The sequence below is a fragment of the Marmota flaviventris genome, chromosome 18 (genome assembly GCF_047511675.1).
Source record: "Marmota flaviventris isolate mMarFla1 chromosome 18, mMarFla1.hap1, whole genome shotgun sequence".
Classification (NCBI taxonomy): Eukaryota; Metazoa; Chordata; class Mammalia; order Rodentia; family Sciuridae; genus Marmota; species Marmota flaviventris.
The window spans coordinates 6,559,595-6,582,142 of NC_092515.1; the positions used below are offsets into that span (position 1 = coordinate 6,559,595).

The 22,548-nt window shown below is 52.2% G+C and overlaps 2 protein-coding genes across 8 annotated transcripts; one reads left to right on the forward strand and one right to left on the reverse strand.

Annotated features, from left to right (window-relative positions):
• The first annotated feature begins 54 nt into the window (after nt 1-54).
• Tead2 (TEA domain transcription factor 2) lies at nt 55-14,740 on the forward strand. Of its 6 annotated transcripts, none has more exons than XM_027920490.3 (13): nt 55-113; nt 1,824-2,061; nt 2,433-2,497; nt 2,927-2,989; nt 3,936-3,947; nt 4,176-4,283; nt 4,387-4,445; nt 6,753-6,817; nt 7,817-7,959; nt 10,480-10,653; nt 12,549-12,719; nt 13,304-13,456; nt 14,118-14,740. In XM_027920490.3, the coding sequence occupies exons 2-13, from the start codon at nt 1,830-1,832 to the stop codon at nt 14,229-14,231; spliced, it is 1,359 nt and encodes a 452-aa protein (XP_027776291.2). In that variant the 5' UTR covers nt 55-113; nt 1,824-1,829; the 3' UTR covers nt 14,232-14,740. The 6 variants fall into 6 exon arrangements, with proteins under 6 accessions (XP_027776291.2, XP_071460767.1, XP_071460770.1 ...); XM_071604666.1 differs by having other exon boundaries at nt 93-152; XM_071604669.1 differs by having other exon boundaries at nt 93-152; nt 12,549-12,680.
• Nucleotides 14,741-14,894: 154 nt separating this feature from the next.
• Cd37 (CD37 molecule) lies at nt 14,895-19,987 on the reverse strand. 2 transcript variants are annotated; one of them, XM_071604670.1, is made up of 9 exons: nt 19,800-19,987; nt 19,619-19,691; nt 18,540-18,664; nt 18,369-18,443; nt 17,640-17,744; nt 16,780-17,019; nt 16,181-16,264; nt 15,859-15,943; nt 14,895-15,218 (listed from the first exon to the last, which is right to left on the reverse strand). In XM_071604670.1, exons 1-9 carry the CDS (start codon nt 19,866-19,868, stop codon nt 15,100-15,102), a joined length of 975 nt encoding a protein of 324 aa, XP_071460771.1. In that variant the 5' UTR covers nt 19,869-19,987; the 3' UTR covers nt 14,895-15,099. The 2 variants fall into 2 exon arrangements, with proteins under 2 accessions (XP_071460771.1, XP_027776294.2); XM_027920493.2 differs by lacking the exon at nt 15,859-15,943 and having other exon boundaries at nt 19,800-19,984.
• Nucleotides 19,988-22,548: the final 2,561 nt, after the last annotated feature.

Genomic DNA, 22,548 nt, shown 5'->3' on the forward strand with positions numbered 1-22,548 from the left:
TCCCGGGCCCGCCCCCCCTCCGGTCCCTCCCACTTTTCCCAAACAAAGCTCCCGGCAACTTTCTCCCTTGCAGCGCCCCGCCCGCCCGCGGCTCCCCAGCCCCAGGCCGGGAGGTAGGAAGGCGCCGGCGGGAGTCGGGATCCTGCTTTGGGGTGTGTGAGTTGGGGTGGGAAGTTATGCGTGATGAAGTGAGGCGTGTGTTTGTGGGACCATCTCGCAACTGCTCGCCGCCCTCTTTTTGCCTGGGGGCCCGAGTTTGCGTTCGTGACCGAGCCCAAGTGTGGAGCTGGAACTTTCGAGGGAGTTAGGGTGTTGTTGACGGGTCTGGTCTGGGAGTGTGCGCGCGGGAGTGGCTGAGAGCTGCGGACCCAGGCACCGGGCGTGCGGTGCGTGAGTGTGAGCGGTGTCCCTTTGCAGCGAGAAAGACCCCTTGCGTATTTCTGACCAAACTGGTGAGCTCGTGTGATTTATGGGCGTCTGATCTCCCTTACCAAAGAGGAAGGGTCCTGGGTGGTAGAGGAAAAAAACTATCTGGAGTCCTGGATGCTCTTTCTTGTCTTTTCGGAGATTTGTGGACTGGAGCGGTAAATTAGGGGGTATCTTTCTTACCCTGCTCCTCCGTCCCTTTGTCTGGCCACATGGGGGAGGGTTGGGCTGGGATTTTGGCCTACAGGGGTCCTGAATGCTGCAGCGCCACTGGACTCGGCTTGGGGTCTTTGTCTGCCTCCGCCCCGGGTCCAGGGTCCGAAGAAGGAGGGGGATGGGAACCTGGGACTCTGGGGTCCTGGGAAAGTCGTGAAAGACGTGGAGCCTCCAAGGAGGCGGGATCGGGCTGTATTGGAAAAAGTTTTCCCTGTTCCCGGCCTCCGGAAAGTCACTGGGAACTTGGATTGGATCTGAGCCCATGGCGCGGGGGGAGGGGAGGAGGCGGGGCCGAGGGCCGGAGGGGAGGTGCCCTCACTGGCCAGCCCCTCCCCGACGGGGGTTGTGGGAAGCTGGGGGAGGGGACGCCTGGGCCCTTTGTTCTGGCACTCCAGATGGCCAGGCGGCTTGTCCCCCAGGCTGTGGTTCTGTGGGTGCCCTTGGCTCCCAGCCTGTGGTTCTGTGGGCTTCCCCGTCCCCCAGCCTGTGGTTCTGTGGCTCTTTCCTGGCCTCCGTATCAGTTTCGGCCTAGTCTCTGTTCCTATCTCATTTGATCTCTCTGCCTCTCTCTCTGACCTCCTCCTCCTCTTCCTCTCTCTGGATGTCAGTCCGCTTCTCTCTGGATGTGTCTCATTCACTCTGGTCTCTGCCCGCTCTCTCTGGGTCTATGCACAGCCTGCCTTGGGCCGATGCCCCTCCCCCTTCTCTTCTAGCAGCTGCCGCTGGCATCCTAGCACCTGTTCTTGGATGGGACTAGAAGGTTTCACCACTCTCCATTTCGACAATAACACGGCTCCTCTCTTTAAAACCAGTAATCTGCACCCAGAGTTTCAACCTTCATGGCCCTTGGCATTACTCTGGGGTATTCCTAACTTCATCTTTAAGTTCCTCTGGAAACTCAGGGGAGAACAGCTCTCCTAAGCTACCCCAGAAATCTATCCCCTTTCTCCTCTAGGATCCAGGAGTCCTGCCCTCAGCCCTCCTCCCTCAGACCCAGGGGTCCAGGCCCAGTCCCCGTCTCTCAGACCTAGGAGTCCTACCCCCAGCCCTTCTCCCTCAGACCCAGGGAGGGGTTCAGGACCCAGCTCTCCTCCCTCAGGCTCGGGGGTCTGACTCCTAGCCCTCACAGCTGCAAGCCTCTTTGGGTGGGAGGAAGGCCGCTGAGCTCTGTGTTCCTCCAGGCCCAAATGGGGGAACCCCGGGCTGGGGCCCCCCTGGACGATGGCAGCGGCTGGACAGGCAGTGAGGAAGGCAGTGAAGAGGGCACCGGCGGCAGCGAGGGGGCTGGGGGAGACGGGGGCCCAGATGCAGAGGGTGTCTGGAGCCCAGACATTGAGCAGAGCTTCCAGGAAGCCCTGGCCATCTACCCGCCATGTGGCCGTCGGAAAATCATTCTGTCTGATGAAGGCAAGATGTATGGTGAGTTTGCAGTGTCTTTTGACCTGACCCCCACAGAGTAATAACAGTAGCCAACACTTATGGAGCTCTGAGCATTGTCCCTGTAAACATGCATTGTGCCCTCCCAGTGACTCTCAGTTAGAAACCAGCATCACCATTTGCACAGGTGAGGAAGCGGGCCTGGGAAGGTCAAGATGTTTGCCTAAGGTCAGAGCTAGTATGTGGCAGGGATGGGATGTACTCCCAGGCAGTCTGCCCCATAGAAGTGAGGAGACCAGCCCCCCAGCTTGCTATAACCCTTTGGGGACTGTTGCTACTCTCTTCTTTCCTGGTGTTCACTCTGTCGGGAAGTTCCCCTAATGGTCTAACTCTGTTTTAATTTGACTCTTCAGGTCGTAATGAACTGATTGCCCGCTACATCAAGCTGAGAACAGGGAAGACCCGGACTCGCAAACAGGTCTCAGAACCCATTTCTGGGCTTCTGTCTGGGGCCAGCTTGTCCCTTTAGGGCTAATTCAGGCTCAAAAGGAGGCTCTGGTTCATGTGTTTTTGCTTGTGTCCTTGGCATGTCTGGAGGCCTGGTCTGTCTGCTTGGCAGCAGTTTCCCTAGCAGTTGTTAGAAGCAGCCAGAGAGACCAGGAAAAAGTCAAAGAGGGAAGGATGAAGACAGGACAGGAGCCTGGATTTGCTGGGTCAGGAAAGATGAGATTAGTGAGTTCCTGGGAAAAACAGCTTGTGGGCACCACGTGTTTGAATACTGCAGAAATGACCGGTCTGCCTGTCCCCCTTCAAGTGCTGGCAGCTCTGTGGGGCACCTGAGGGAAGGAAGGGGGGGACAGAGATGGGTGGTTGTGAGCTCAGTCTGCTTCTCCGTCAATACCTGCAGGTCTCTAGTCATATCCAGGTTTTGGCTCGAAGGAAATCGAGGGAAATCCAGTCCAAACTGAAGGTAAATGCCCAGGCAGACACCCTGAGGGGCAGATGGAGACCTGGGGGAAGGGCCGAGACCCAGAGGGATGGGGAGGGAGACCCAGAAGACTGGGGGTACTGAGACCCTGGATAGGGAGAGACCTGAGAAAGGGAGGAGCCTGAGCTTGGGATGGGGAAGAAGGCAGGGCTGTGGGGACTCCCCAGAGGCTAGTGCTGTTGTCCCTCTTCCCTCTGCCCTTGGTCCTTCCTGATGATCTCATTGCTTTTCCCCTCCTGTGCTCTGAGGGCCTCCTCTTTGACTCCTTTGGTTCATCCCCACATCTCCAGCCCCCATGGGGCCTGCTGTTCTTTCTGTGCTCAGAAAGCTTCATTTCCTGTTGGAGATTTTCATATCCATTTTCTTTTTCTTTTTTTCTGTCTTCTGGATTTCCTATTTCTTCTTAGTCTGAGGCCCTCATTTTCTGTCCCTCTGGGTATGAGTTCTTCTCTGCCTCTTCATTTAGACTTGGAGATAATCACTTCCTGTTCATTTTTTCTTTTTTGTACCAGGAAGCTTTCCCTTCCTTTCTCTCTGTGTCGAAAACCTTTGCTTCCGGCCTTATCTATACTGTGTCTGTTCCCTCTCTGTTCTGCTTGGGATTAGGAAACACTTACCTTCTATTCCCTGGGGCTCTGTAATTCTCATTTCCTGTTGCCTGGGCATCTGGAAACCTCTATTTCCGGCTTTTTTTTTGACTTAGAAACTCTCATTAGGGTCTTTTATTCTGGTCGCAGAAAGTCCTTTTCCTCTCTAGGGCTGGCCACCTCTGCATGCTGATCCATATCCATCCATCACTCCCCCCTTGCTCAGCTCAGGGTGCCAGGGCTGGGCAGGCTGGTAGGGTAGGGAGGTGGGGGAGTCCAGGCTTCCTTCCTAAGTGGTGTTTTCTTTCCTCCTGTGGAACCTTCCCTCACTTCTTGTGCAGGCCTTGAATGTGGTAAGTGCCCCTGCCCATTTCCCACATACACTTACCCCAGCCAACTGTCCCATCCCTAAGGAGACCAGGAGGGATAGAGGGCACTGGGGAAAGGGCTTTAACTCCTTTGACCCTTTGCCTTGACTCCCTGGGTCTGTGTCTCCCATCCTTGCCCCGCCTCATTATTGTCCCCCCCTGGTAGTGTTGACTGGTGTCCCCCATTAATATGGACCTTCAACTTCCCCCCAGGACCAGGTTTCTAAGGACAAGGCTTTCCAGACGATGGCTACCATGTCCTCTGCCCAGCTCATCTCAGCACCTTCCCTACAGGCCAAACTGGGTCCTGCCGGTCCTCAGGTGGCCTAGGCTGGGAATTGTGGGGGTTGGGCTGGAGGGGTGGGCCTGCAGTTGCCAACAGAGGACCCCCTGACCCCCCCCACCTTCTTTGTCTTCTCTCTAGGCCACTGAACTTTTCCAGTTTTGGTCAGGGGGCTCTGGCCCACCCTGGAATGTTCCAGAGTGAGTACTTTGTGTTCTGGCTTGGCACCTGACCCCCACCCTCCACATTTATGACCCCACCTTACACCTTCCAACTCTCTTTTGAACACAAATTCTGGAGCCGAGCTATTTGGATGTGAATCCTCGTCCTGCTCCTTGTTGTTCATGGGCCCCTGGGTAGGTGATTTCAGTGCTCAGAACCTCAGTTTCTTCATCTCTAAAATGGGGGCAATAACAATACCTGTCTCACACCCTTGTTGGGATTTAACCCTGTTGGGATAAATGAGTTTAACCTGTGTATAATGTTTAGCGTAGGACCTGCATATAGGAAGTGCTCAGGACCGGGTCTGAGCTGGGCTAGTGGGGAGGGGATGGGGCAGCAGGAGCCCAGAAGAGAAGGGATGCCATAGGCCCTGTCAGGCTGGGACGGAGGGAGGAGGCTGATGACTTGAGTTGGAGGGGCTGTCTGGAGATGTGCAGCCTGCGAGAGGAGTGGGCTTTGGCCTGGAGGATATTATGAGAAAACAGCTTCCCAGAGGCTCATGGGAAGGCACTTGAAAGTCCAGAGTGTTAGGAGCCTCTGTATGTCCAGAGGCTGCTGGGACTGGTGAGGGGAGTTCCAGAGACTCATGGGAAGGGCATTTTCCATCCCAGAGAGGAACCAGTGGAACCAGCCTGGGTATTGGAAGGGCAGTGTGGCCCCAGGGAAGTGTTGAGGGTATTGGCAGAGAAAGGGTTAGGTGACAGACTGGGGTATCCAGTTTGGGAGTGGAGACATTAAACTGTGGACAGAGGAGAATGTCAGAACAAGTCCCTGGTGCTGAAGGAATCACAGGTTTGCGGGGAAGCCGTTAAGGAGGGGCCGTTCACCAGCACCGTACTGAGTGCTGGCTCCCCGCTTTCATGGAGCCGATATTCAAGTGTGTGTTGGGGTGCTGAATGTTAATTAAATCATCACCTACATAAAAACATGAAATTGAGATGTGTGAAGTGCTGTGAAGAACCACGGGAACTTCTAGGTTGGAGGAGAAAGTTCTGGGGATTTCTTTGAGGAGATAACATTGAAGACCGAGGAAGGCTTAACCAGGTAAAGAATGGGGGTGGGAATATTTCAGACAGAGAAAATAGCATGTGACAAGGCCCTGAAGTAGGGAAGTGGTGAGATCCAGGAAGTGAGAGATGCCAGTGTTTAGCAAATGGCCAGTCAGGTATTTACTGAGCACCTATAAAGTGCCTGGTGCTGTGTTCAGTTTTGAGACCCCCACAGTGAACAAGGGAGACCGAATCCTCATCTTCATGGAGCTTATATAGTTGGGGAGGGGAGGAGATAGACAGTAAACATGTAAAAATCAAGATTTAATAAGAAAAGGAATAACTATGAGAAATAAAGCAGGGTACACATGCTCTATTTTATTTACTTTGTTTATTTTTTGGGGGGGCCTCCCACTTGCTGGACAAGAGCTCCAGCACTGAGCCACCCACCAGCCTCAAGAGCTCTGTTTTAGACAGGGGTCAGGAAAGCCCTTTCTGAGAAGGTAGCATTAGAGGAATGAGCCTGATGACAAAAAATCATGTCAACAAGCAGAGCACTGGAGTTTAGCATTCAGAATTGAAACGACAAGGACTGGGGCAGAGGGCCCGGGAGGTGGGGTCCGAAGGTCCCTGGAGCTCCTTTCTGATCCTGGTCTTTTGACCCTTGACTTCTCTCCTGACCTCTGACTCCCAAGTTTCCTCACCACCCTCTCTCCTGGGCTTCTGGGGCTGTGTCTGAACTTATGGCCATTAGCCGTAGGTGGCTATTTACATTAAAATTAAATGATGTGGAAATTCAGTTCTTGAGGTGCGCTGGCCACGCTGCTGCTCAGTCACATGTGGCCAGTGGCTACTGCATTGCATGGAACGTTTCCATCAAACAGAAAGTTCCACTGGACGGCTCTGCCTTGCCACCCTGGCCTTTGGCTGGATGTCTAGTCATTTCTTCCAACACTCCTCACCCTTCAATCTCTCCTTTCTCAAAACCCTCCATCTTCTGTGTCTTCTCCCATCTCTTAAGACCTGCTTTCTCTTCTCTTTCTGGCATTTTGTGAAAGGCACTGGGTTTGAGTCCAGGCTCCACTTCACCCTAGCTGTGTGGCTTTGAGCAGGTTGATTGTTCTCTCTGTGCCTCAGTTTCCTCATTTGCAAAATGAGAAGAGCAGTAATTGCACCTACCTCATTGGGTGTGAGTGTTCAATGAGACCATGCACGTAATGTGTTAGCACAGGGTCTGCAGTCCCTGCCTCCCTGCACCTCTCCACTCTGCTGACCCTGGCTTCCTTTGTCCCTTAGCGTGAAGCCATTCTCACAGACACCGTTCTCCTTGTCACTGACTCCCCCATCTACTGACCTCCCAGGTAAGAGTCTGTTATCTTCCTCTCCTTGTGTGCCCTCTCTACCTTTGACCCCAGGTCTCTCCTTCAACCTTCCATTAGTCAGGGAACACATTCTTACCGAGGCAGGGTGTCTGGCCGGGGGCAGGGTGTTTGTTTGGAAAGGTAAGTGGCAGAATTTGCAATGATTAGGAGCACAGCTTCTGTATCTAAACATCCTGGGTTCGTGTTCTGCCACGTGCTAGTTTATAAGACATTGGGAGGTGTATTAGTCAAGATTCTTTCGGTTGCAAGAGAAAGAAACCCAAATAAAACTGAATAGAGTGGAGAAAAAGAATTTACTGGTTTCAATTAACATATAGTCCAGAATTGTGGCTTCAGGCATGGCTGGATCTAGGGGTTCTTAGGATAGCACCAGGACCTACGTCCATCTGCTTTCTTCAATGGCACTTCCATTTCCCACCTGGCAGCCAAGATGGTTTTCAGAAGTCCATGCTGATGTGACCCTCAACATCAACATTAACTGGTGAAAGAGCAAGTCCAATACCTATGGCTGCAAGTAATATAATATCCAAACGACTAGTGCCTTACATAGTAAAGGCTTTAATGATTCCACATAACAACTCTGCAGGTGGGCTGCCTTTGTGTTCAGCAGCTCAACAATATCAGGATTGGCATCTCTGTAGTTCCCTTGGCCTCTGTCTTACTGTGGCTAGATGGCTTCTCTAACCCCAGACATCACATTCTCAAGCAGGACTTGGCCAGGGCCAAAAACTTTCTCCTCCCAAAGTTCTGTCTTTTTTATTCAGGAAGAAACTCCTTCCCAGAAGCCCCCCAGCAGATTTCCCCTAACGTCTCATTGGCCAGGACTGTGTCACATGGCCACCTCTAGCTGCATGGGAGGCTGGGAAAGTGAGTATTTAGCTTTTTCAGCTTCTAAGTGGAGGCAGGCAAGAGAGCACAGTGCCTGAGACAGTCAGTAAATGTTAGCCATTTTTATTGTTTCTTCTTCTCTTTCTCTAGGGTACGAGCCTCCCCAAGCCCTCTCACCCCTGCCTCCACCTGCCCCATCACCCCCAGCCTGGCAGGCTCGGGCTCTGGGCACTGCCCGGTTGCAGCTGGTGGAGTTCTCAGCCTTTGTGGAACCACCCGATGCAGTTGACTCTGTGAGTGAGGTTTTGGGATTGTCACTGGGGGATTTGGGAACTTGAGGGTGATGGGGAGGGAATGCATAGAGTGGTGCTTCCCTGAATGGAGGGCGTGTGAAACTGGCTGCTGGGCCCCACCCCCAGAATTTCTGATCTAGATGGGAAGCTTGAGAATTTGCATCGCCAACCACTTCCCAGATGATATTGAGGCAGCTGGTCCCAGAGACCACATTTTGAGAACCACTAGCATAAAGGAACTGGAAGGTCATGGGGTCTCAGGTTGTGAAGATCAGAGAAACTCCCCAGGACATCATCCATCCATCTATTCATTCATTCACCAAACACATTTGAATTCCTGCTGTTTGATAGGTTTTTGAAATATACATTAGGAACCTGGAGAAGCAGATCTTATTGCTGGGGGCTCAGATTTCTCCTTGGATAGGATGAAGATGGATGCTGTGCTAGTCAGGATGGGCTGGCTGTTAGAAGAAACAACTCTCAGCTTTCAGGCATTGAACACCATAGACATTTTTTACTCATATTTCAATGTAGGTATTCAGCAGGAATCTTCCACATGGTGATTTGGGGATCCAGGCTCCTTCCATTTTATGGTTCTGCCATTTTCTAGGACTTCAAAATCGGTTGCTGGATTCTCTGCATCTGGCCAGCAGATGGAGGAAGGGAGAGAGGCAAGATTATTCTGGTATTTTTTTTTTTTTGCCTCTGGCTTGGATGTGGCATTGATCAAGTCTGCTTACATCCCATTGGCTAATACATTATCATGTGGTCCCAGCTAACTGCAAAGGGACCTGGGAAATGTAGTTTAGTGCAGTGAAAAGGAGTTTGAACCCATAGCCACACAAGCACCAATGGAATCATCAACCACAGTAAGTGGTGATGCTGCTAAAACTTGAGTTGGATTAGGTTAAAATCTTTCCATGCCACTTGAGGGAAAAATTAAAGTCCGTTCAGTTGCCCACAAAGATCTGCACCTGCTTGGTGCGGTGTCACGCACCTGTAATCCCAGCAGCACAGGAGACAGACAGAAAGATCATGAGTTCCAAAGCCAGCCTCAGCAACAGGGCGAGGTGGTAAGCAACTCAGTGAGACCCTGTCTCTAAATAAAATACAAAAAAGGAAAAAAAAAAAAGGGGGGCTGGGGATGTGGCTCAGTGGTCAAGTACCCCTAAGTTCAATCCCTGGTACCCAAAAAAAAGACATCTGTACCTTTCCATTCCCTCTCTGCTTGGACCTCCTGTCCTCTCATAGTCTGCTCCAGCCACACCAACCTGCTTGCTCTTTCTTGAACACACCTGGCCCACCCCTGCTTTAAGGGTTTTGCACCTGCTGTTCCTGTTGTCTGGAATGTGCAAACCTCAGACCACGTCGTGACTCATAATCACATACCTTCAGGACAGTTTATTTTCTTATAGGCTTTCCCAAACCACTTGATGGAAATTTCAGGTGCCATCACTTTCAGCTTCTTTATTATGATTTCTTTTCATAGCATACATTGCTCCTTGAAATTTACATTAATTGTAGGCTGATTTTTAAGTTTTCTTTCCCTGCCAGTAAACTGTGAAATCCATGAGGTCATAGACTTTGTCTTGTAGTGCCAGGACAAAATAATGTCTGCATACAGCATGTTTCTCAATGCATGTCTGTTGAATAATGAGTATGTGCTGGCATTGAGGAAACTCAGTTTTTGTGGAAATACTGAGGAATAATTCTCCCCAGGAGTCAGCAAAGGCTTCCTGAGATGACAGTAATTGAATTGGGCTTTGAGGGTTGCATAGGGGTTTGCCGTGTGCAGCATTAGATGCTCCAGGCGTAGAGATGGGCAGAGCATGGAATTTCCAGGGAAACAAATAATAGAGTAGTGGGGAGGGGGTGAGGCTGGGGATGGGTGGGTGCTGCTGGTTTTCAGCTTGCTTCCTCTTAAGGGCAGTTGGGGAACCATAGAAAGGATGGGAGTAGAGAGATCCTGTCTGACTGTGATCAAAGGAGGCTTCCGGAGTTAGGCAGATTTGATTAACTTGGGTCTGGAAAGATGGACAGAAGATTTATACTGGAGGAGAAGATGGGAGAAATTAAGAAATCATGAGAATGGGGTCAGATAGGGAGTCTTGGATATGGACTATGTGGATTCCCATCCATCCATCCATCCAACCACCTATCCATCCATTGAATGTTCATGAGCACTTGTATACAGGGCTGGGTTGTGAGTTTTTCCTGGAGGCACTAGGAAGCTATGAAAGGATATGGACAAGAGAGGGCCAGGGTCTGCTATCTGGAGAGCCCTGCAAGGAATGAGATGGAGGGGAGATAGTGGAGACTGGGGCCATGCTGGAGGCCGTGCTGGGGGCCCAGGAACTGGGAGTGCTGTTTGGGGCAGATGGGTGTGAACAGTGTACCAGTGAACAGTGTGGAGCACCAGGTAGGGGCTGTGGGGATGGTGACAGTGTGGGATGGCCTCGTGCAGTGAGGTCAGGAGTCCAGCCCACTCCCCACCCCCCACTCACGGTTGGCCTTCCTCAGTACCAGAGGCACCTGTTTGTGCACATCAGTCAGCATTGTCCCAGTCCTGGAGCACCGCCATTGGAGAGTGTGGACGTCCGGCAGATCTACGACAAATTTCCTGAGAAAAAGGGTGGTCTGCGGGAGCTGTATGATCGAGGCCCTCCCCATGCCTTTTTCTTGGTCAAGTTCTGGGTGAGTTCTGGAAGCAAAACCAAAAGTGCTTAAAGACCATGTGACATCCCAGCTAAGGCCACTGGCTAGATGGAAGAGTCTCAGGACTTCTCAGGACAGCCTGGGCCTTATGGGTCAGTCCTCAGGGCTTTAGTGTCAGTCTCTGTTGCAAGAAGGAATGCTGAGGAGTCCAGCCCCTGGAGCAGGATGGAGGCACTTGAGCCTCCCCAGAACCCGCTAGGCTGCCATCCCCAGTCATGGGACTAATATGTCTTAGGATTGGCTTTCCACGTTCAGGTCACGCCAGGCCCCACCTGACCACACCAACCTTGTTGCTAAGGAACAGCCACCTCCCTTAGCCCATGGAGTTGTGGAGGATTCTGGTCTCTATAGGTGGGACTGAGACTTTGCTAGTTTCCACCAGATTGCTAGAGAATGTCTTGCCCTGGGGAAGTGACTAAAGGAGCTGGGGAGTGGCTTTGTAAAGTTCTGTATTTAACAATCATTTATTGGACATTTATTATACCTGATACCAGGTGCTATGCATACTCAGCCCTTGGTGTATCTGGATTTCACATCCACAGATTCATCAAGCTGCAGGTAGAAAATGTAGTTAGGCCTACGAAGGTTGTGTTTGTGCTAACATATACAGATTTTTTTTTGTCATTATTCCCTAAACAATACAGTATAACAACTATTTACATAGCATTTACATTGTATGAGGTGTTATAAGTCACCTAGAAATGATTTAAAGTATACAGGAGCATGTGTGTAGGTTATATGAGGAACTTCAGGGTCTACAGACCTTGGAATCTATGGGGAATCCTGGAATTAGTACCCATGGAAACCAAGGGATGACTGTATATAATTGTGACTAAGGATCCATCTTGGGTGTTTTTTAGGCCTATTTGGTTTGGTGTCCAGTACAATAACTGACACTACAGGGGCTCAACAAATGTTTTCTGAATTTCAAGGGGATGTTAACTCCTGAGGTAACCAGGGTGGTGGAGGGATCTAGTCTCTCAGGAGAAAGCCTGCTGGGGCCTTGAGCTGTCCTGGTCTTGCTGGGTATGATTGACTATCGTTTTAAAGCTTTCTGACTTGTGGTGTGAAGGCCCAAGATGACTCTAGGTATGTGCTGCAGAGATCTTGGGCACTGTTAGGGCTTAAGACAGGCCCCACCAACTCCCAGGTCTGGAGAGACACCTACTTAGGAAGCCTGCTGATAAGGGCTGGGTGTTGCCTGGCTTCACAGGGTCCTGTTGCCAGGATGGAGGATGGAATCAGGCTTTTGAGGAGACCTACGTGGCAAGGTGTTAACAACTTAAAGTTAGGAAGAGGAGAGGTATCCTCTACCTCCCAAGGAGGTGGCTCAGACTCAGGCTTCATTAGGCCCCTCCTGGTCTAATGACACTTGACCACCTGTCTGTACACTTGGCATCTGGGATGATGGAGGGGGCCTTACCTGGGAGCACCAGCTGAAAGTGCTGGAGTGTGTTCTGGAGAGGAGTCCAGCCCTGTTGCTAGGGAGTAGTATTTACCTTAGCAACCAAGGTAGTGAAGGGCTCTGAGGGAGGCCATTGGGTCTCAACCTGTTGCTAGGGGTAACTGCCTCCTTAGTAACTGGGCCCTTGGAAGGGGCTGAACTCTTATGTTAGGGCTTCAAGGGGAAAAATATGAATTCCAGAATTCCTTGGCTACTGGGGAGAGAGTGTCAGGACCATTTTGAGGACCTAGACTTTTCCAACACTGATGGGATGGGTGGGTCTTCTCCAGAAACCAGCTCATGGAGATACGGGAACTTTGAAAGCTGAGGAAGATGGTGGACAACTACAGGGGCAACAGGAAACCAGGCTCTGGGGCAGGGTTTATAAAGATGTCCCCTCCTACTCACCCTGTGCTTCCCCATCTCCCAGGCGGACCTGAACTGGGGCCCAAGTGGTGAGGAGGCGGGGGCTGGCAGCAGTGGCGGCAGCAGCGGTGGCTTCTATGGAGTGAGCAGCCAGTACGAGAGCCTGGAGCACATGACCCTCACCTGCTCCTCCAAGGTCTGCTCCTTTGGCAAGCAGGTGGTGGAGAAGGTGGAGGTGAGGCTGGAGGTGTGGGCGCCATCTCCCCTCTGGGGATGCCACACAGACCATGAGCCATGATGGCACAGGCATTTGTGGGGTGTGGGGTGTGGGGAGCAGTCGCAGCCTCTGGGGGTTTTAGTGTGTGAGCTTGGAGCGAATACAGGCTTTGGAAGCCACAGATAGGGGGCATTTTGAGGGTGGAAAGGTGTGAAGATTGTCAGTAAGATTCAAAAGACTCTGGATTTGAAGGATTTGCAGGGCAAAGAGGTTCAGAAGTCACATTTAGGGCTTGCTGGGACCTTGGGGGTTTCAAGTACAGTTTGTAAGTATCATGGGGCAAGGGTCTTGGAGGGTTTGGAGGTCCAATAAGGTTGTTGGGAGTTCAGAGGACGTGGAGGGGTTTCTGGTTTGCCTGCTCAGATCCTATGTCAGAAGACACTGAGTGTTCAGTGACTGGTCTCTGGGCACTGAGAGTGGGTTGTTGGAGGGGAGACAGCGGTGGAAGTAAGTGTGGCATCTGAGGGGCATGCTGGGCCCCATTCCTAGGTGCCCTGTGTGTGTCTTAGCCACTGTCCTCCCCACTCCCTGCCCCCATTCAGACGGAGCGGGCCCAGCTAGAGGACGGGCGCTTTGTGTACCGTCTGCTGCGCTCACCTATGTGCGAGTACCTGGTGAATTTCTTGCACAAGCTGCGGCAGCTGCCCGAGCGATACATGATGAACAGCGTCCTTGAGAACTTTACCATCCTCCAGGTGATGTGGGGGTGGGGTCTGGCTGGAACAGGGGCCCTGACGTAGAGAAGAGTGCTCTCCACAGATCCTTAGCTTAGGGGATCCCTTTACCCCGGGGACTGATGCAGAGGGAGCTCCACAGGGAACCCTCATCCTGGAAATTGAGGCAATAGGGACTCCAGAGACGACCCTTAGCTCATAGGCTCTGTTCCCCTAGGGAGCTGATGGGGGACTTTACAGCACTCTCACATAGGAGGATCCCTCTCATTGGGGAAATTGACATGGGGGACACCTCAAGGTGATTCTCAGTTTCCCAGGGAATCTACCCTGGCTCAGGGATCATGAGCTAAAGGGAGTCCATTTAATTTGGGGGGATGTGCTGAGGTAGAGACCTGTTGACTGGGGCATCTGGTGACTCTCTTTACCTATGACATGGTGGAGATCTCTGAAACCTGGGGAATATGACGTGGTAGGATTCAAGGCCTCTCCACTGCTGATCCTCAGCTTAGGGACAATCCCTGTTGTCCAGGGAACCTGACCCATTGGGCACCTTTTTACTTGGGGGAACATAATGTGGTTTACTGGCAGGTGATAAAGAGGCCTGCTGGGGGTCCCCTGGTAGCCTGGGAAGGCCCCAGGGATCCTTCTAAGCATAAGCCCATTCTCCTGGCCTCCCTGGCAGGTGGTGACAAACAGAGATACCCAGGAACTGCTGCTCTGCACCGCCTACGTCTTCGAGGTCTCCACCAGTGAGCGTGGGGCCCAGCACCACATTTACCGCCTGGTCAGGGACTGAAGAAGGAGCCCACAGTTGGCTCAACCCCAGAACACCTTCCTCCCAGGAAGGACCCTCCAGCTCTCTTCACGATTCTTATTTGGGAAGGGGGCTGTGATGGAAAGGGGCTGACCACAGAGGCCTGAACAACAAGGACTGTCTCCTATTAGAAAGGACCCCCAAACCTGCTTGGTGAGCTGAACAAACCAGGACTGAAGATAGACCCCAGTACTGGGACCTCACAGGGGGTGTCTGAATCTCCTGAGCATCAGGGACTGGGGACAGGAATAAGACAACCCCCAGGTACACCACTGGTTTCCTGGCCTCTAACTCTCTTCTGGATGTTTTGGCAGGCCCTGGTTCCACATTGGCTTGTCTTCTTTCCTTTTTTCCAGCTGTCTCCTCCCCTAAATATCTGCTCCCCCCTTCTGATCTGTGATGTCACAAATTGAGGATTAACCTTTTTGTGCAGAGCCAGGTGGGCCCTGCAAATATTTTGTTTTTTTAAAAAATATAACGAAGTATTTATACGTGGGTGTTAGGTTGTGGCTTTTTCGCAGCTGGGTAAGGAGAGGGGTGCGTCTTTCTAATCTCATCTCCCTTCTTCTATGTGAGCCTCGGGTTAGATTGCTGCTTTCCCCATTCAAAGCGTTTTGGTTTGTGTTCTGACAAAGAATAAGGCTATTTTACCAAAATGTAGGGGATTTATTTGAGGTTTGAGTGAAAAATAATCTTGTGGGAGGTGGTAGGCCAACAGATGAGTCAAGGAAAGGAAGTATGTGTGGAGCAGGAAGCCCCAGGTCCCCCTGGGGAGGTGGTGGCAGTGGCCAGGCAGACATCTGGGTCCCCAAGGGAATGAGGAGGTGGAGGGCTCAAGGGAAACAAATATTTACAAGTCCAGGGCACTTGAAGGGGTCGGGGTGGGGTCTAGCGGTATCGAGCCAGCCGGTTGTAGTAGACGTGGTCCAGGTTTCTGCACAGGAATATCGAGAGCGTCATGAAGCCGAGCTATGGAGAAAGGAGACTCGATCAGAGATGACAAAGGGCTTCCAGTGAAGGGGGTGAGGGGGTGACTTTGGCCCTGGAAGCAGAAAAGTCAGAGGGTGGGGTTAGGGTAAGAAAATAAGGCTCCCAGGCTCCTGTGTTGTGTGTGTGTGTGTGTGTGGGGGGGGTAGGTAGAAAATGGGTGGGGCTAGAGGAAGAAGTGGGTAAGTTGAGAGCTAGAGAATGATAAGCTGAGCTACAGCAGTGATGAGTCCAGGAACCATGAGTAGGGGAAGCCCTGTGTCAACAGGTGGGGAGGCGGCGGGGTTGAGCCCGAGAAGGAGTCAGGTCGGAAGCAAGCCTAGGGTCCTTTATTCTGGAGGTTCATCTGTTTCCCCCTCCACTTCAGCTTCTACGTCCACCTCAGCCTCCACCTCTGCGCTAGAACTCCCAGTATCAGGTTGCTCTTCCTCTTGATCCGAAAGCCGCCAGGGCCCCAGGGCCATGGGAAGCTTGCCCTGCGGGACTTTTCCCCCCCAGTTGGGGCAAGCACCGGCCATGCCCCATCCACCCCACGAAGCACTGGTACGTCCGCTGCTGGTGAGGACGCCACAGCGACCGCCACCGCTGTCGGCACTAAGGCAGGGCGGAGGGCTTGAAGTACCCGGACCCATATGCGGCTTTTGTGGCTCGGGTTCCCGGCGGGGTGCTTTGCGCCGCAGCTGTAAGCTCAGCACCACCACACTCACCTGCGAGGAAAGGGGAGAGATAGTGTGGCCAATAACAGGAGGCTTTCCTGCTACGGCCAATCAGGGCTCACCGAAGCTAGGTCTCCGCCCCCTCCCATCCTGAGGCGGCAGCGCGAGAGCCAGGAGGGGCGGGACTCCGTGACGCATGCGTCCTTCCCAGGTTACCCGAAGATTTAGGGTTAAGGGTAGGTGTCTATAGACTAGGGCCAATCGCGAGTGTGAGCGGAGCCAAATCACCTCGAGTAGACCGACGGCCAGACAAATGCCCACTATGGAGATGAGGTTGTTGTGCAGCCACTTCTGGAGGCTCTGTGCGCAGCCCTGGACGTATAGGGGAAGGTTAAAGGCAGCTTTCTAGGATTCGCCCTCAGGCCCAACCCTAATATTCTCCAGTTTGGCCTTCTCCTTTCAGACACCGACCCATTTTTTTCCTGTTGCTCGGATTCTCTAGTCATCTCCTGTACAGCCGCCTCACCTCTCCCAAATGTCTCCGCGCCCTGGACCTCAGTGTTAAGGCCCCGCCCTCTCATCAGACTCCGCCCCTTTGGAGGTTCCCGCCCCTCCGTTGTACCGTTCGTTCAAGCCCCACCCTTCTCTCGCCCCCCACCTCAGGCGACACCCCATGCCACACCCCACCTGTTCAGTCTGGTCGAATTAGTTCTGCTCCAGCCCCTTTCTTTCTTTTATATATATATTTTGGTTGTAGTTGGACACAGTACCTTTATTTTATTTATTTATTTTTATGTGGTGCTGAGGATCAAACCCAGCTCCTCGCACGTGCCAGGCAAGCACTCTACTGCTGAGCCACAGCCACAGCTCCTCCAACCCTTTCTTACCTCGCGGTAGATGTGGCCATTTGCAGGGACCACGCAGATGTCTGTACTCTGCCTGGGTCGTGCCCGCGGTCCGAACCGGCCGAGCTGGGGGAAGATAATCTTATCGAAGACTGCGGAGTCGTTGGTCGCCGCCGAGGAGTTGTAGCAGGAGCAGGGCACGCGGTGCGCCTCCGACCCGTTGCCTCTCAGGACGCGGACCCGGAACCAGTCCTGGGGAGAATACCAGCCGCAGCAGCGCAGCTGAAAGAGGGATACCAGTCAGGAATATCAGGTCATGGCGGGGAGCAGGGAGCTGAGTGGTTCATGAAGGGCAGGGAAAGGTGAGCTGGGCAGGGAAAGGTGAGCTGGGCTGGGACCGCGATGGAGCCAGGGCTAGGGCCAGGAGAGACACTTAAGAACATGGAGAGATGTGAGTCACGGGGTGACCTGGGGCTAGAAGAAAGCATCACGTTGTGAACCGGAGATTGCGTCGGAGGTGCAAGACTGCCTCCCACAGGGTTAGGTGGATGGGTGCAGAGCTACATATCTAGGGAGTGGAGTCTCTCCAAGGGTTGGGATCTGTCAGAGTCAGAGGTTCCAGCACCGGGTCATGCAGAGCTGTTGGGACTCCCGCCGCCTCGTGAGGGCAAGGGCGGGGTCTTGAGGTAGAGGGCGGAGTCGGGGTACTGGGCTATGTTGGAGCCAGTTATATTATTATCTGGGGGTGGGGCCATATCGGGGGGTGGGGTTAGAATGAGCGAGCCCTGGAGCTGGAGGCTGGCCCCAGTAGGGCGGAGTCTCCTTGACGGATCGAGCTGAACTGAGCCTCGTTAGAATACTGAGCTAGAGAAGGGGTACACCTCGGGGTTGGGCTCATGTACCTGGAACTGCACATAGTCCCAACTCTCCTCGGCCGCTGTCTCCTCCGGATCAGCATGGTAGTTTTGGATGGCCTCTAGCACGATGTCCTGCACTCTTCGCTCCACCTGAGAGTTTGTGGGTGAGGCTGGGCCTCATCAGCCCCATCCCACTCCAGCCCCTCCCAGGCTGTTCAGTGCCAATGGGTTCCTAGGCATATCTTTGCACTGACTTGGTTCCTCCCTGAATGGTTAGCTGTTTCTCTGTTGCTCAGAATCTCTTTCTACGCATTTCTGTCATCCTCTATTTCTAGAGGTCATTAGGTGTCTATAGCATTTCTGGGACTTCTATTTCTCCGTCTCTCTCCCTCCCCACCCTCCTCCATCAGCAGGGGCTTGTTATGTCGCTCAAGCTGGCCTCGAACTCCTAGACTCTAGAGATCCTCCCACCTCAGCCTCCGGAGTGACTGAATATCTGAGACTGCTGGCTGGCCACCATGCTGGACTTTCCCTTTGGATCTCTGCATTTCCCTCCCTCTGTCTATGTCCTTGTGTCTTTCTCTGTGTCTGTCAGCCTCTGTATCTGCATCTCTGTCTTTCAGTATCCTTGTTTCTTTCCATCTTCCTCTGCCGATTATTTTTTTGTCAATGCCTATCTGCTTCCCCCCTCCCCCGCCATCTCTCCACCACTCCTGCAAACCCCACACTACCTACTCAGCTGCCAGGGATGGGGTGCTATTGACAGGCGCTCACCCGGACCCGCTGAGTGGAGATGAGGATCCCCAGGGTGATCTGCGTGGCAAACAGGAGCAGCAGCATCCCAAAATACTAGTGAGTAGAGGGGAGAGGTCAGGCTGACCTTTTCCCCTGGCCTTTTTCGATGGGGAAGTGTTCTTGAGGATGGCCAGTGGGCAGGGCACTCACCAGACCCAAAAGGCAGCGGAGCTCCTTGAGGGCCCCCACACAACCCAGGAGGGCCAGGCCCATGGTGAGGATTCCTGAGATGGCCAGGACCTTGGACCAGATCTGCAGGGCCACGAAGGTCAAACCTGGAAGAAGTGAGAGACAGTGATGGTGGACCCAAGTACACAGCTCCAGGCAACTCCATGCCCCACCCAGGCAGCCACCCAAGTGCGGTGCAGTGTCCTGGGGGCCTCTCCCTGTGCCCTGGACCTCCCTTTCTCTGAATGTTTGCTTTTCTCTGGGACCGTCTTTGCCCCATCCTGAGTCTCTGTTTCTCTTCTAAGACTTTCTCCTACTGTCTCCCCACCTGTGTTTTCCCCCATCAGCATCTGTGTCCCTCTATTTGGCTTTCATTTTTCTCTTTTCCTCCTTTAACTCCTCCTCACACTGATAGTGTCAGCCCCATCATTTGTTCTGTGACTTTGCCTCTGTCACTTAAAACCCCTGGAAGCCAAGAGAATGATATTTATTTCCTAGAGTTTTTTTTTTTTTAGATCTAGTTTTGCTCTGTTGCCTGTCTGGCCTCAAATCCCTGAGTTCAAGCGATCCTCCTCCCTCAGCCTCCTGAATAACTGTGTCATTGCACCTGGACACATAGAGCATAAGTTGAACCCAACCCTAATGCAAGGCAAACACTTAGTAAATATGAGCTTACTTTCATTATGTCTATTAATATAATAATTTTGCCCTTTGCTTCCTGCTGTGTGACACCAACAAGGGACTTCCCCTCTATGAATCTCAAGAGATGGGAAGGTTTATGGGAGGACCTGATGAACATCAGTTCAAGATCTGACACAGGAAGAGCTTGAGAAATGAATATTGTTGTCACTGTTATTATTATTATTGGTACACACAACCCCATTTTCCAGAGGAAGACAGGCTTTGAGAAGCGAGTGACAGTGGTGAGGCTGGCATCTGCCTGGGGAATTGGGCATTCTTGGCCTCGTTAGGATAAGGGAGACCGCGGGAGGCTGCTTGGTGGCAGGCTGGGTCCAGGTCTGCTACAGGAAGGCCCTCCCTGACTGCCCCAGCCCCCTCACCCACAAACGACACGAAGCTGGCCTTGTCAATGAGTATCCAGATGCCGAAGCAGAAAATCAGGCTTCCCAGGACCTGGGGAAGGAAGATGAGAGTGTGATGGTGGACAGGGTATATGAGGTCCACGAATGGGGCTGGGCTGGGGCTGGGGCTGGGGCTGGGTAGCCACACGAGGCAACTCACAAAGAAGAAGAGGTTGAAAACGAAGAGGAAGTACTTGATGAGGCTGAGACAGCTCTCCTGCGCCGACATCTTCACCTAGAGTGGAGAGTGACTGGCTGGATGGACCAGACAGAGGTGTTGGCAGCGGGGAGACAGGCAGAGCGACAGAGGCCGAGAGGAGACACAAAGAAAGGCCAAGAGGAGGAAGAACACAGAAAGAGGAAGTTCCAGCGGTGGAGGGGTGGGGCCCCTCCCAGTCCGCTTCACTGGAGATGACTCTGTCTCTCTAACCCGCCCCACCAGGACGCACTCTTGTACCTGAGGGGCCTTGGAATTGGTGGTCACCAAGGACACTGTGGGTGGTCCCTCCCAGGTCTCCATGGCTCCTGCTGGGGGATCCACAGGGACTCCTAATCTACTGACATCTGTCTGGGCACCAGTACCCCAGGGCTGTCTCTGGACAGCAACCGACCTCACAGACACTCTGACCTCATGGCCTGCTAAGCTTTCCCATCTCTGCATCTGCTCTGTCCCCCTTTCCCTGCTCTGGGTCTCTTTTCCCCACCTCTCTAGGTCTCTAACCCTCTCTCCCTGGGTCTCAGTCCTTCTCTGGCTGGCTGGCTTCTTCTCACAGAGCCTCTGTTCTCTTATGAGTCTGTTCCCACACCTGTGTCTCCCTCTCTCTGGGTTTCTGGTCCCTTCTCTCTGGGATCTTCTCCTTCTTCTGTCTCCCACTTGTCTTTGCCCCCCTCTCTCAGAGGAATCTGTGCTGTTCTAGACCAGAGTGCTTCCACATGCCAGGGGGGCAGGGGCTGGGCACCTGGGAGAAGTGAAAGTGCTATGGGCCAGAGGTGGGAAGGTCCCTGGGGGTGCTGAGGGGGGCCAGGTGGTGCCAGCACACTCAGCGAAGCCGGAAGTGAGCCTCAGGCAGTACTTCCTGCCTTTGCCCCTGGAGCCTGAAGGGAGGAGGTCACAGAGGAGCCAGGGTGCTGGAAGGCACCTAGCAGCCTCTGCAGTTGCCCCTAATGTCCCCAGAGGCTCCCTGCCCTTATCAAGTCCCAGATCCCTCACAGATGTCCAACTTTGGAGGTTTCCCCACTACCCAGTCATCCATTGGCCCCTGGGAAACAGGCCTGTGAGGACCCAGCTCCATGTATTCTGAGACTCTTCTTTTGGTGCCACTGGGCATTAAGCCTAGGATCTCATACACACTGGGCAGGCACTCTACCCTGATCTACATCCCCAATCCTCATCTTCTAATTTCTAAATCATTCTGCTGAGCTCTACCCAATTTACTCCTGGATGTCCTTGGGACCGTCGCCACACTCCATACAAAGCTTTAGAGCTCCCCCCAATTCTCTCCATCTGGTTTCTCCTTCTGAGGCAGCCCCACCATCTACCCAATCACTATGCCAATTCCCCAATGCTGTCTTCTTCTCCTCCTCCATACCTGCCAGACCCAAAGCCAGATCTTGCTGCTTAAGCACATCTCTTCTGTGTCTTATCTCCACTTTTCTCTGAGTCATCAAATTCTCCCTATTACCCATCCAACCAGCATACAAACATGCCATTATTTCTTCTATTTTTAGAGTTTTCCCCTGGAGCCAGGCATGGTGGGAGCCAGCGACTTGGGAGGCTGAGGCAGGAGGATCCCAAGTTCAAGGCCAATCTCATCAATTTAGCAAAGCCCTGACTCTAAATAAAACACAAAAAGGGGTGGGGATTAGCCTAGTGGTCAAGCACCCCTGGGTTCAATCCCTGGCGCACACACACACAAAAATTTCCCTTTGAACTTACATCCCTGTACAGCTTTTTATCATTTCTTCCTCTCGTTGATAACAAAACATGTGAAATTGTCCATGCCTGCTGCCTCTGCTTCCCTTCAGGTCTTTGAGTCAAGCTTTCATTTTTCACTTATTCACAAAAACTGCTTTTGTCAAAGTTACCAGTGATATCCACATGGTCAGTTCTTGGTCCCCATCTGGCTCGACTTCTCTGTCTCAGTGGTTGTGGTTCCACAGGGATAGTATCTGCATCTCCTGGGAACCTACTAGAAATGCAATTCTCAGTCTCCAGGCCAGACTTATAGTGGTGGTTTTGAGTGGTGGCCTCCAACAAAACAAAACAAAAATAAAACAAACAACCCCCAAATCTCTTCCTAACCCCTGGAATCCATGAATATGACCTTATTTGGAAAAAAAAAAATTCTTTGCAGATGCAATTTTGAGTTAAGGAGTTCAAGGTGAGATTAACTTGGATTATTTGAGTTGGCACTAAATCCAATGACAAGTGAGTGTCCTTTTAAGAGACACAAGAGAGACACCCAGAGGAGTGAAATTCCTAGAGGAACAGGTTACATGAAGATGTAGGCAGAGACTGAGGTGTGCAGAAGAAACCCCTGAAATCACCAGAAGCTGGAATAGGCAAAGATGATTGTCCCCAAGACCCTTTCAAAGAAATTGTCATGCTGACACCTTGATTTTGGACTTCTGGCCTCCAGAACTCTGAGAGAATAAATTTGTGTTGTCTTAAGATGTAAAGTTTGTGGTAATTTTTACAAGAGATAAATATGCCAACTGAATCAGAAATTCCAGATGTGGGCCCAGCTACTGTGTTTTAACAAGATTTCCAAGTGGCTGATGTGCACTAAAATTTGAGAATAGTGAATTCACATTATTCTTCCTTCCTTTACTGGCCTTCAGGACACTAAACTCTTTTTGATCTTCTTCCTTTCTTCCTCATTGGCTGCTGCTTCTCAGTCTCACTGAAA